General features: G+C 38.0%; 1 protein-coding gene across 2 annotated transcripts; it reads left to right on the top strand.

The window, feature by feature from the left end:
• The first annotated feature begins 838 nt into the window (after positions 1–838).
• Positions 839–14,243, top strand: LOC127794027 (telomere repeat-binding factor 4-like). 2 transcript variants are annotated; one of them, XM_052324890.1, is made up of 6 exons: positions 839–1,093; positions 9,083–9,294; positions 10,243–10,327; positions 13,340–13,423; positions 13,644–13,917; positions 14,004–14,243. In XM_052324890.1, exons 1-6 carry the CDS (start codon positions 944–946, stop codon positions 14,033–14,035), a joined length of 837 nt encoding a protein of 278 aa, XP_052180850.1. In that variant the 5' UTR covers positions 839–943; the 3' UTR covers positions 14,036–14,243. The 2 variants fall into 2 exon arrangements, with proteins under 2 accessions (XP_052180850.1, XP_052180849.1); XM_052324889.1 differs by having other exon boundaries at positions 10,237–10,327.
• The last annotated feature ends 383 nt before the right edge of the window (positions 14,244–14,626 follow it).

Raw genomic sequence — 14,626 nt, 5'->3', positions numbered from 1 at the left:
CCTAACTTTTTAATTATATTTCTCGAGTCTCTACAATCCCATCAACATAGATAATAAAGATCTTATTGTGTTGATAAGAGATTAATTTTTTTTATTTAAAATGATGACAAAATAAATTTGTGATCATCTGTAAAGGTCTTGATGACACGTATTTTCACATTTGTCATGATTTCTCTCTCACAAATAAAATGGATTTGGCTTTCTCTTAATTCTTCATTTTATTTTTATCATATTCGAATATCAACATTAATTTTATTTTGATAAATCTATATGCTTATAAGTTTGTCTTTTGCTTTTAGAGATGAACACATTTAATCCTCCATTCATTTGATGTTTTTGGGTATTGGGCTAGTCTTTGGAAGATGAACATATATACTAATTGATTTAATTTGGATATAAGATTTTTGTTAGTTTAATTTAAGTATTGAATTTTAGTTTTCATTTAATTTATTTAAATTCAAATATTTGTTTATCTTTCACTAGCTATCATGTCAAGAAGACGTGAAATGAGACAAGTAATTGAGAAAAAAAATATATATATATAATATAAATAAAGTACTCATATTTGATTTTTTAAGAAGAAAGGAGTTATGTGTTATATTAAAAATATATGGATGGTGAGTAAATTTTTATCAAAATTCAAGTGTTATATGTAAAATTTATCCAAAAATAATATGGCTCTATAATTAACTTTTTTTTTTTTGTTTTATTAAGAGCATAAAATTATAGTTTTAATATTTTTTACTTAACGGCGTTAAGTTTAACGGTTCCGAAACTACATGCGCGCTTTTACGCCGAAATAAACAGATAACTAGTCTTTACCCAAATTTGGACAGAAGTGGCTTTTAACCCTAATAATCTTGAATATCAGGACAAGTACCTGTGAAGGAATCGGGAAGACAGTAGGGTTTTGCAAGTGCGAGTTCGAAAGAGCTAGAGGGATATGGGGAATCCGAAGCAGAAGTGGACGGCAGAAGAAGAAGAAGCCTTGAGAGCCGGCGTCGCAAAGCACGGGGCCGGCAAGTGGAAGAACATCCAGAAAGATCCAGAGTTCAACCACTTGCTCTATTCTCGCTCCAACATTGATCTCAAGGTCCTCGTCTCTCTCTCTCTCTCACACACACCCCTATTATATATATATCTACACACGTGCATGAGTAAACGATTCTATACCGTGTTTGTATGTGTATGTGTATGTGTACGTGAGTTTTCCATGTTCTTGGGAATAATGTAGTGTGCATCAAATATGAAATTTCAAGTGCTTGATTTGGATTTAGAGGTTAATTGGATTAGTTGGTAAAGCATATAAGATTATTAAAAACCGGTAAATAAGCTAACCAAGTAGCCTATTAGACCCATTCTGAAAAATGACTGTAAGGACTTGATTGTCTTAGCATTGTGAAGTAGGGGGACCCAGATGAGGGGAGAAGAATTGTTTTTTTTTTTGGTAACGTAGGAATCGGAGGAAGCCCCAGTTCATAAGCCTTCGCTGGAGACCGTCACCTGAGCAGAAGAATTGTTACTCATCGCAAGGAGAGGGAGGGGGGGAGAGTTTTTTGCTTGCACTTTGGAATGATTAATAATGATACAAGAGCAAAATTTATCTTATAGAAAGAGTGCATAGCAACTATCACCTAAATGCTACCATATAGGATCTTAATGCTATGTAGGGTTAGTGGGCACAGGATCTGGGAACTCGCTTAAAGGATGAATTGTGAGGTACATTTGAGACTCCCAGACTCGTGTTAACACCAACTAAATGTGATTTAATCAAGTATGGGACATTTGACAGATAAACATGTCTATTGGTGCACAAAATACACACTTCCTTCTCAATATGTAGAATGCAAAAATGTTTTTCTTTTTTTCCGTACCATTTTTGATAATTATAATTTGTTGGTTAAAGAACAAAATTTAATATTTCATGTATAAATAAAAATATTTATATTTGCATGTGGCCAATGTTTTCAATGTGCCGTGTCATGATATTTTGAAAATTAAGTGCCAACATGTTCTTGTCTTGCCTTGCCGTGTAGTATTCATATCACTTATTTTTTCCTCCATTTATGAGATAGTCTAAAATCATAAGGTAGTAGTCCTTGTATATCAGCGTGTTCAGGTCTTCTCATGTAGTATTCATATAACTTATTTATGCCTGCACCTCTGAGATGGTCTAAATTCTAAAATCATAAGGTAGTAGTCCTTATGTATTTGGGAGTCATAGTTCTTGATCTTTAAACCGTTTCAATGTTGCATGTTGACACATGAAAATTTCAAAGCACCCTTTTCTTCTTTCTAAGCATTGTTTTAATGAGATAATGGATGGACCTCATGTGTTTTGTAAGCAAATCCTTCTTAGGGTTGGAATAGTTCAGACTTGAGCACTATTCATATGATTCATTTCGCCTTCTTTCCCACTACAAAAAATATTTGAGAAAAAAGAGAACATTGTGGAGTTGCATGTTCCGAAATCCTTGGGCAGATTGAAGAAGCCTAGGGTGCTAAAAAGCTGTTGATTGTTACTTGCTACTTACTTGCTATCTGCTTTAACGTAGTTATATCCAAGGGATCCTGGGATAAAGCATAGACCCATTGGACGCTATTATATCATGTATTAGTTATGCCTGGGGTATCTTTAAGATATACAATATCTTTTGCCACACTTTCCCCAAAGGAGTGGATATGGTTTAGTCATCTGGCTGCTTTTCGGGTCCCTGTCCAGAGAAGAGATAACTACCTATAAGCCTCTGATACATTCATATGAGATTTAAGCAAATGATTGGGACTGTTACTTTTTCAAGTTGAGCATAATTAATCATGCATAGTGCCCTGTGGTTTAGTGAGAGATATAATCTTATTTTATGTACTTTTCATTCTAAGTACTGTTAAATTTCATGGGAGCTGAATGAATTAAGACTCTAAATCAACTAGGTAAGCACTTTTTTTTTTTAATAGCAAAACTTGATGGAAATCAAACTTGAGTGGCTTTATTGCCCCTTAGAGACACTAGGTGTGGTTTAAATATTGGTTTACTATGCAAGTTCCTAAAGAAGAACCCAATTTACAAAGGTGTACACATAATCATAGTTCTGAAAGGCGTGAGGCCCAGTGAGGCGCAAAGGGTCCTGGAGCCTGAGGCGCGAGGTGAGGCGCGCCTTTGCGAAGCGAGACGCACCTTTTAGGAAAAAAATTCAAAATCTTGTAAAATCATAAAAAAACTATCAAATTATCAATAATAACACATACATATCATTATTGATTCATTATCTTCAAATTCTAAACTAACATCATCAGAGTTGATTCATTCATCATGCAAATTCTAAACTAGAAATATCATCAAAGTTCAAACTTAAAGTCTCAAACTCAAACAAGTACCAATCATCATGCAAAATTCTAAAAAAACATATAAACACTACAAGTCCACAATCAATAAAGAAGTTTTAATCAATTATCATCAAGGAGATCATCAACATCAAGGTCAATATCTTCCATCATCCCCTTCAATCAAGAAAATATTTTCATTTTGAAAAATGCTATTTGTCTAAGTTTGGAAGATTAGCGCATTATAAGGAGACATATAAGAAAATGTTTTCATTTTGAAAAACTATCTCCCGGTATTTTAATAGCTAATATTCATTGTTGTTAAAATGTTTTTTTCAAGAAATAGTAGGTATATATTTTGAGGGTGGTAAAATCGCTAAATCCTGAGTTTGTACTAAAATCAAAATTCTATTTTCTTATTGTTATGGATTTTGATTTTTTAGATATTTTTATTGAATCCAAATGGGGTTCTTTCTTATTTATATTTATGTATTAAAGTAAATGGAAGGTAAAATATAAATAAAAGAAAATGTATACACCGTGCAAGGCGAGCGCCTCATTGAAATCGCCTCGCCTCAACCTAGGCAAGGCACTGAACTAGTGCCTAGGCGCGCCTTTAACAACTATGCACATGATACATTTTGTTCCATCTCTCCATCTCTAATTCTTGCTATGCCAATTGTATGATGGCTGACATTTCCAAGTCTCTTCTTTCTCTAAAGAATGCTTTTATCACCCTACTCCCTTTCCAATTCTGAACCTGTCACGACCTTGGGAATATGATTGTAATTGGGGGAAAATCCACGGTGTATAAGCTGTTAGGGCTAATTGTAGAAGTTTAGAGGTTATGCAGGAATAACTAACTCTTGTATAAACAGTTAACAGGGCTATTAGAGTAGTTGGTTGTATTTTCTATTATTTCCTTCAATTGTAAGCCTATAAAGAGGCTGACGTAGTTAGAGGAAGGCATGATTTGAATGACAATTGAATTCCCTTTTCCTCTCTCAATTCTCCTAACTCTCCCTAGATTTCCCTCTATTCTCCCTCATTTCTCTCTGTTTTGTTCTTTCTCTCCCTCCTTTTTTGCTCTTTCTCTCCCACATTCTTACCAATTTACTTCCTAAACCCTAGCCAAACCCTAGGATCGTAACATTTGGTATCAGAGCCGACGATTCTTGATTGTGATTGGGAAGTTGTAGCAATTGGCCAAGGGGATTCCGTGCAGCAAATTCCGACAGAGGTTGATTCTTGGAATTTGAAGGCTACTACGAAATCTAGTAGCATCAGGCGAGTTTAGATGATTGATTGTGGAATTGATCGAGGCGATAGGTGTTTCCGAAAGCAGCGGTAATTCCGATGATCGTTGGCAGTAGGTTTGGGAGTTGAAGTAGTGATTTTTGACAATACAGGCTGGAAGTGGATGGTGATTGGGTGGCGATTGTGAATCACTTCGATCCGACGAGTAGTAAAGGCGCTATTGAAGCAGAGTCTTGAGTGATTGAGATTAGAAACTGCCCACAACAATTTTTGCAATTGATGATTAAGCGATCCTGTCCAGCCTGAGGATTCGATCAGTTCGACGACAGATGAGCGGCGGTCCTCAGCTGTTGAATTGGTTCTGGACGATTCAAGATGCCATGAATTTCGGTGACTACAGAACCATTGGATGGTGATTGGGTGAATGACCCCCCTAGGTGATTGATGTGAGGCGATGGTCGCCTGTGAATCTAGGCACACCTATTCGAATCTTGAGGGGGAAGCAGGTGGTAGCCTTTTGGATGGAATTTCGATTGTTGAAATTGATAGCAACGATATTTTGAGGTTGTTTATCTATTGATTGGTCAAAACAGTGTAGAGTGATTTCTGGCAAGCTAGATTAGCGTCAATTGAACAAGGAGGTAATTTTCGTCGTCAATCTAGTTAATCGTGTTATAAATTGGGAGCATTGACAGCCTTTAAACACATCCAAGAAACCAATCAAACACCATTCAACACACTCACAACTCACTGGCTAACAAATCACAACACGTCAGATAATAAAAAACAAAATTTAAAGGCATAAAACAAAACAAGAAAGAAACATCAAACCACATGAGAAGACATCGGTTTTTATCCTAGTTCATGCCACGTGAATAGCACTACATCTAGCCTTAGAACCACCTTCGAGAGCAGTCTTTATTTACAATAATTTGATCAGTACTGTAGTGGCCGCCCTTCTCTCCCTCTATTCCAAGCGCCCCAATTGTTTTTCCCCCAAAATTACAAAGCTAACAACACCTAGCATTCCTCTCAAAGACAATCAACACTCGCAAACCGTAGAATGAAAAAAGTCTACTGCACACACACCCCTTGCCTTCTATTTATAGAGTAGGGCAAATATCCCAATGAAGACTATTTAATATTTACAATTTAACCCCCCAACTATCACTAATTAAAGATTGGGATATAAACTTCTATTTAGTGCTTCATTTGCCTTCAAATACACTGGTATAACTGATCTTCTTGTCTTATACTCGAGACAACACTTTAATCGGAATTGAACTTGGATTTGAAAGGCGTAGCCGAGCAAGCAAACTCGGATTTGAAAAGCAAAGACGAGCAAAGCCACTTCGGCTCAAAATTGAAGACGACGCAGGCCAGGAGAGTGTTGACAATGATACCGAGTTGAATTTGAAGTCAAATTAGAGTGGCACAACAGGTATTGGATCGGGAATGGGTCGAGAAGTGAAACTAAGAGTCAGCAAATTCTCAGACTGTGACAAATCCAGAGGTCCTCGAATGTTGAATAGAGGTTGAGGTGAGAAGGAAGGTGCGGTAGAAGTGTTGAGAAGAGAATTGATTTCTTTTTCTCGGAAAGTAGTTTGTGGTCTTTGGAAGCTGTTACAAAGGTTAGGCTATTACTTATCTATAGCACTTCCGATCAAAATTGGTGATCAGGCCAAGGAGCATCTTTGGTTGTTTGTTACACAGTGCTAGGTCCAAATCAAGAATTATCTAAAGAAATAAGACACATTTGGAAATAGTAGGCAAAGCAGATTCTTAGAAGGTGTATTCGTAGCTGCCGATTTTTGGCTAATGCATCATAGCAGGTGACGATATTGATTGGGCAATGATTCTTGCAATTCCAGTGAATTCAAGAAGTTAAACGAAGAAGAATCAGACTCGAAGATTGGTCTTGCTCGTTGGTGATTCAGGCGATTATTGGAGGCTGTCCAGCAACAACTAAACTTTGGAGGTTGTTTCTGAACCAAAGATTCAGGAAGATTGTATAGAACAACGATCTATGGAAGATCGATTTTCTGTGGCCGTTGGTCATTTTAAAAATAGGAATTCTGAAGCTAAGGAATCTCAGGTAATGCAGGAGAAGGTGACCCACAACCAGGAAGAAAGTGTGGCCAATAAAGAAAATATGTGGGAGAATCTAGCTGCCTCTCAAGAAGTGTAGAGACACTGGGAGAGGCGATGGAGCAACAGGGTTAGCAGATTAACAACATGATTAACATGCTGTCTTCGTTACCTCAATTCTAGTTATCACTGGTTTCTCCTCCTCGGGAAATAGCTAATCCAATTTTGCCCAACCATGGTATCCTCCCTATGATCTATGGACTGCAAGAGATAAAGGAACTCCGAGTCTTGGAACTTGAAATTTAGGTAAGAGGATCATTTTCCCACACTCCCAATCATACCCCAATGCCTAGGGAAGGGGAGGTCAGGTGGACTGACTTTGCAAAAGATCTGTGTGACCGATTTGGGGAGAAGAACATGATTGATGTGATTGAGGAGTTCAACAAATTAAGGCAAGGGGGATTGGGGATAGATTATCAGGTTAGATTTGAGGAGCTAAGGCCCCTAATGTGGAGCTTTTAGCCAGCCTTGACAGAGCATTATTTTGTATCAAGATTCATTAATGGTCTTGACGATGCATTAAGGTTCAGTGTGAAAATGTTCTACCCTACTATGATGGTGGAACAAGCGGCGGAGAAAGCGAGGCTGCAAGAATTGGCACTAGAAGCCATTTGCAGAAAGCATAGACTGTCATCGGAAAGTTATCGTAAGAGTAACTCGCAAGTTTGTAAAGGACCATATGTAACTAAAGGAGTTTTAACGAAACAATCCAGACTGAAACAACTTTACAACTGTTCTAAGGAAGCTAATACTGAAGCTGTTGAGGGGGAATAACTGGAGGTTGAAGGCAAGAATGGTTCTAAGGAAGCAGATTCTAAGAGAACGGCTTCCTTGCCTTTGGTTTGGGAAAGGACGGAGGAGTCACAGGTTAAGATAATTCCTGCCAAAGAAAATTCCCTTGCTATTGTGAATAATTTTGATATCGGTCACTATGATAGTATTGTTGTCATGTTACTTGGTGTAGACAAGATTTGGAAGGTGAAGGAAGAGAAGGGTGCTGCGATTTGGTTCAGGAGTTTTGATATTGTGGAAGAGGAGGTTGCTACCATCTGGTTCGAGAGATTTGACATTGGAGAAGGGAGCCTTGACATGATGGTGATCCTTGGAGTTTACACTTCATTTGTGCAGGAAAAACAAAAACAACATAATGTAAGGGAAGATGGGACAAAGCTTAGAAGTAGCAGTGCAAGGAAAAAAAAAGGAGAAGAATAAATTAGATTTTTAAGGCTGGAATTTGATGAAGATCAGAGTCAACAACTGTCAATTCTTGGGGACAAGAATTGTTTGAAGGGTGGGAATTGTCACGACCCTGAGGATATGATTATAATTGGGGGGAAATTCACGGTGTATAAGCTGTTAGGGCTAACTGTAGAAGTTTAGAGGTTAGGCGGGAATAACTGACTTTTGTATAAATAGTTAGCAGGGCTGTTAGAGTAGTTAATTGTATTTTTTGTTATTTCCTTCAATTGTAAGCCTATAAAGAGGCTGGCGTAATTAGAGGAAGGCATGATTTGAATGACAATTGAATTCTCTTTCCCTCTCTCAATTCTCCTAACTCTCCCTAGATTTCCCTCTCTTCTCCCTCGATTCTTTGTTCTGTTCTTTCTCTCCCTCCCTTTCTGCTCTCTCTCTCCTGCATTCTTACCAATTTACTTCCTAAACCCTAGCCAAACCCTGGGGTCGTAACATAACCCATCGATTGCAAGATGGTTGGCATTTGCATTTTTTTATTCTTTCTCTGTCCCAATTGCTTTGATTTAACCCCACATCTTGGTTGTGGCAGGCGGAGATGAAATACTTAGTCACCAATTGCAAGATGGTTGACATTTGCATTTTTTTTGTTCTTTCTTTGCCCTCAATTCTTTTATTTGGCCCCACATTTGAGGGAGATGAAATACTTAGTCATCTTTATGAAACTTCTTGATTGCTACCTTTCAGCCTAAGTTTTTCCCTGATCAGTTCGTTGCATGCCTCTGTGCATACTTGTCCATGGACAGTGGGCAATGGTATTAGTGTGTTTCTCCAGTCTTATTGAAGTATTTGATTTCCTTATCACTTATTAGATCCACAACATCTTCAATTGGAGAAATCCGCTGCCAACATTGCAGGTCTTCTGACTTATATGAAAAGATAAACCAAAAACTTTCCTGGCTTAGTGGCACTAAAGTGTTAGTCCAGCTTCCAGAAGAACAGGGTTGATCCCATGTGATCATCTCAGACTAAAGCTAAAATTTAATGAAGATTCTAATTGAACCAAGAGAAAATGAATGAAAGAAACACATCTCTTTAACATGAAGCTCCAGGACCTTTCTGTTTCATAATGATGTTATCTATTATTTTTTTTCCCTTTACACAGGACAAATGGCGAAACATGAGCGTTAGTGCCAATGGCCAAGGTTCTAGGGAAAAATCACGAACATCAAAAGCAAAGGCCAACCCTGATCCTGCTACTCCCTTGCTAAATGCCCAGACTTCTGTTACCTCCAACTCAGTTGCAAATGATGGTTCGACAGATGTAGTCATGGATGATTCATCAAACTACGTATTAGATGGGAAAACTGCTTCAAAGTACGCGTCCTGATCTTCTCTTCTACTGGTAGACATTTTTCTTTTGGTAATTGTGTTCTTTGTGTCATGGTGGGATGCCAGTTCTATTGCATATTATTAAGTGTATTTGGTTCTTACCAATGAATGATATTTTGCTTATAGAGGATTTTTATTTTTTATTTTTTATTTTTTTTGGTGTGGGGGGTGGGGAATATGGAAAATATGGAATGTAACATTGTTATAAGCTGGTGGCAAAGAAGTCACCGGGAAAGGTCTCCAGGTTTTCCACGTTCAAGACAATGATTTTGTCTTAATTCATTAAGAAACAAGGAGTGGGTTACTCCATCTTCTAAGGCCTGGCCATCAATGGGTTAGAGGCACCATTTGATTGATCTAATTGCAACTAGTAATATGGTAAAATTTGAAGAGGTAGATTAGGCATGGCTGCATGGTTAATGGTTACTTTGTACTTCTCAGCAGTCTGCATTGGAGTCAATTGAGATAAAGCTGACTAAAATGGTTTCTTTCACGTGCACAAAAGGTGGGAAATAACATCAATCAAGAAGCTTGTCATGTCAGGAATTGTGGGTGTTGTACGAATTAGGGGACACCAAACTGGACATGGGTTAGGGTGCATGAAAAGAAATCACATAGTATGACCATGCAGAATTTCTAAACCTCGAGACAACAAAAAGGTGAAATGGCAGAGTTTGTAATCTTTTATTGAATTGTTTATATTGTGTGATCAACATTTGAGGGATCTCACGTGAAAAAGAATGTTGATTTATGCCATTGCTTTAATTTCTGCCAGGTCTGTAAGTATCAAGCATCTGTGTCTGCAGAATTGTAGTTCCAAGTTGCCATTATACCTGCTGTGTAGTTCTTTTCCATTGTGATTTTCTTCTCTCTCTCTCTCTCTCTGTTTGTCTTCTGATTTTAGGTAATGCTTGACATAATGCTTAGTTCCAGGTACAATGCGATGATTTTTGAAGCACTTTCAACCCTGAAGGACCCGAATGGATCAGATACCAGTGCAATAGTTAGTTTTATTGAGGTCTGATTAATGTTCTCATCTTTATTTCTTTTCTCATTGATTTATATTGTAGAAAGCCATATATTCAGTTTATGAAGAAATCAATTTGTTTTGTGTTCTATGCTGAAATTATATGTGATTTGTTAATGATCTGTACTGAAATTATGACAATGATAGACATGTGCATAGATATCCAAACAGCCAAAAAAATGTCTAATTGTGAATAATATTGTGCATAAAAACTAGCTTATAGCTTATCCATCAGTTAAGAAGGTAAAGATCAGAGAATCCTTGATTTACGAGTGTGATGAATGTGGATCATGCAAGGGACATGTAGTACACAACTATGCATTGTTTATAGACCACTTAGTTTCCTAGAGTTTAGTTTAGTATGGAAATTAAAAAGGTCAAGCCCACTTCTTTCCAACCTGATGGGAATTTTTTGCAGTCCTACTTTGTTGTTGTGGTATTTGCATCATTCTAGCACACCACCTGAGCATCCTATGTAACAAGTGTGTCAATATGGCACCATGCCTTGGCATATGAATGTCTTCATGAGCTCCCAATTCAGAGATGGAACATATCTCCATCAATTGGCCGATGGTGGTAGTATGGTGCCTTATTGTTGGACAGAGTTTTGGGTACTTATAGCACTCCTTCGCTGGTGGCAGGACTTTTCTGCCTAAGATCTTGCCATAATGATGCTCACAATCACAACACGTCTTGGCTTGGCCACATAAATTCTCCTTTCTAGAAGCCACAATCCTAGTTTGTTAGTTTCCATGTGTATTTGATGGTTTCTATTGTTTAATGACTCTTGCATGTCCAATGACTTCTGAATGCTTGGTGGCTCTTGTATGCCCAATGACTCTTCCATGCTCTTCACTCCAACATGCCTAGCATCCCCATACCTCATATGGCTCATAAGTGGCTCCAATTAACTTAACGTCAAGTGGGGTCTATGGTCTCACCTGGAACTTGCAAGGCTTTGCAGACTATAGGTTGGATTTAAGGCTTAGTCAAGCTTGAATACTTTTCTCAAAGGATGCTTACCTTGAGGAGCTCAGAGAAAGGATTCAAAGACAAAAAGCTTATGTAGCCATGTTGCATCTCTCGTACATGTTTGATCATGTCTGCACAATCTCCACGATCTAGCATTAGAGGCACCACTCCCCCACTACACGCTCCGTCCATCCACTATTGACATTGTCATTATGCCATTGGAGTTACAGGCCATGACTCATGATCATTTCATTTGGATGTAAACTTTATGGCCTGATTGCTCCTCTATAAAAATGGGATTTAGACTTCAGTTAATGGCAATGGACATGCTAGGGATTCAGTTTCTTGTAGATTCTCCACTGCCTCTCTCTCTCTAAACTGCATTACGTCTCTCCTTTCTGGACTATTGGTAGGTCATGCTCTAATCACCCATTGCAATTTTAGAATGACTTAGCCTTCTCTGCCTGCCAACAATTGGCATCCAAAACTTGCTAATTGTGTGGGTGACTTCTGCATTATGATGATGTTGCTTTTATGTCTATGACAACCAAGCCAAATTATTTGCATCTTATGTCATCTGTATTTATGCTGTCAAGGGTGTGTTGCATTAAGCTGATTATGAAGGATTTGGGTAATTGTTCTTGCTGGATGCTTTCATGGCATGACCTTTCTCCTTGGTCCCCCATACCAGTAGGAATCACTAACTTGAGATCCCATGTATCTGCTTCTTTGGAAGTCTGGGTATTTAGCTCCAGGAGGGATTCTGGGAGTAGGGCTCAAAATTTGATAAACAATTTCTTATATCCACTATGGCTTTTAGTTGGGCAAGCATCCTAGCTCTCTGGAATGACCTCATGGAGGCTTGCTACAGGGATGCACCATCAACTTGACCGAAATATTTTATTCGTTACATGTTTAACATTTTTGCATGCCCATAAATTCAATCTTTATGGTGTTACCATCTTCCTTTTGTCAATATTAGCCCTCTGTCTTATGAGTCGGTTTAATAAAGATTTTCTTTAGTGACGGTGGAAGTTGACTGCTTAGGTGCAATCTCCATGGGTGTTCAGTTTTTGTTTCTGGAACTGTAGGTAGGCTGATTAAGGGGATCATTTCTTGCCAAACTATTCACCTTGCACTTGGAGGAGGTTTTTGGTCCAAGATACCTTGCTAAAGTTTATGGTTTTCGTTGTGCTTTTTATTCCTTTGCTTTTAGTTCCCCCCTTGCTTCAACCTTTCATTGAAATAGTTTATTTACTATCATGGAAAAGGAGAAAAAGAATAAATAATAGGCAGAAAAGAAAGCCCGTTCTCACTGTATGTTGCATATTCATTTAGCTACTTCCTAATCCAGTGATATTGAAACTGTTTGAGACCAAAGTTGGAGTGGGAGATGTGATTTTACTGATCTAGCCTAAAATATTTTAGTTAAGCTAGATTCTTGTTGTGGTTAAGTAGATTAAGATGCATGAGATGTGATTAATATAGTTTGGACATTTAAGAAAAAGACCAGTAGATGCACAGGTGAGGTGAGTGGAGAGAATTGATATTGTACCAAAAGAGTTAAGAGGAAGACCAAAAAATCTTTGTGGAAAAATTTTACACATGACATGGGGTATAATGGCTTGCAAAAGATGTGACCGTGAATATAAATTATTATTGTTGTTTTTGTTGGTCCAGCAGATTGTTGATGGTCCCAGTCACGAGGCATTCTGTGCCTATACATGGAGTAGTGCATGTAGCTACGAGAATCACCGTATTCACATTATGTTCTTCAACTAAACGTCCTTTCAATTGATCAGTATATGTTGTTTTGTTTAAGAGTTACTAGAGTTAATGTAATGAATTCATATGGCGCAGACTGTTGTTTCAATTGAACAATATATTTGGATCTAATCCATGAGCTTCAGCTTTCTAATGTGTTGCTGATCTCTGTTAACCCATATATACTTGTTTTACTACTATTTTTCCATCTGCCATGATTTCCGTGTGTATGGATACGGATAGATTATTTCTTTATAATTTATGCAGCAAAGACAAGAGGTGCCCCAAAACTTTAGGAGGTTGTTGACTGCTAGATTAAGAAGGCTTGTTGCACAAGACAAACTTGAAAAGGTGAGTGGTTTATTCCCCGTAGTACATTAATCCACTTGTTTTTTTGACAGTTCACAGCCATCTAGGTTTATTGCTGGAGTACTCGGTATGCTCTGTTTGAACATCAACATGGAACAGAAATTGCTTTGGAAAGCAGTTAAAGAAATTTGAACAAAGAGGAAGGGGGGGGGGGAGGAACATGCATATTATCTGGCTTTCATTACTTGTGACCAAAATGCAGGTCCAAAATTGCTACAAGTTAAAAAGAAGAGTATTGGTCGGGGAAAAAACACCGACCCCAGTGCAGAAGGATGTCCGCCCGAGGCCGCCACAACCAACTTGTTATCTTGGTGACACAGTAGAAGAAGCGGCAGTGGCTGCCGCTTACAAGGTTGCTGAAGCAGAAAACAAATCCTTTGTAGCAGCGGAAGCCGTCAAGGAGGCGGAGAGGGTTTCAAAGATGGCTGAAGATACAGATTCACTGCTACAGTTGGCCAAAGAGATCTTTGAGAAATGTAGTAACAGAGATTCTCTACTTGTTTCTGCGCATGTTTCCCCTTTCTATGATGCGTATTCTTATGCATGTTCTCTTTCTTGGCAGGCTCTCGCGGTGAAATTGTGCTAATGGCATGAGGTAGGATTGTTCCTTGGCTGGCCCAGGTTCTGAACATGTGATGATGGCATGATATATATATATATATATCTTCTTAAATTGAAGAACCTAAATATGCCCCTTATTTTATTCACTCTGTAAATTTTTAGCATATCATATCTTGCTGTACTTTTGTTATAGAGTTTGTGTGCCTAATTCTAACCAGATTGTTAAGCAGACTTTACTCAAGTTGTTCTCTCTCTCTCTCTCTCTCTCTATTTGGCGTTTCTTCGGTCACACTTGTGTAATAAATCTTCTCCTTTTTTTCCTTTTTTTTTTTTTTTTTGGTTTGCTCCTCTTAAAAGAGCCATCCATCCATTTTGGAGCAATGGTAGAAATTTCAAAACTTGCAGAATGAGTTTGGATAATTTTTGCTGTTTGGAAACTCTTTGGTATCAGATGCTATTGGGTGGTCGCTCAGGCATAGGGTGAAAGTCTTCGATCAATTATTCTAGACGGTATTCAAAAGCAAAGATGAAGTGACAAGCATACGAGAAGAAGTTGATTCGTCATTTGTGACATCTACTTTTAACCTAATTCCAGCCCACAAATTGTGATTAAAAGAAGAAGAT

This window comes from Diospyros lotus, chromosome 2, assembly GCF_014633365.1.
Source record: "Diospyros lotus cultivar Yz01 chromosome 2, ASM1463336v1, whole genome shotgun sequence".
Classification (NCBI taxonomy): Eukaryota; Viridiplantae; Streptophyta; class Magnoliopsida; order Ericales; family Ebenaceae; genus Diospyros; species Diospyros lotus.
This window is presented reverse-complemented; position numbering and strand designations above follow the sequence as displayed.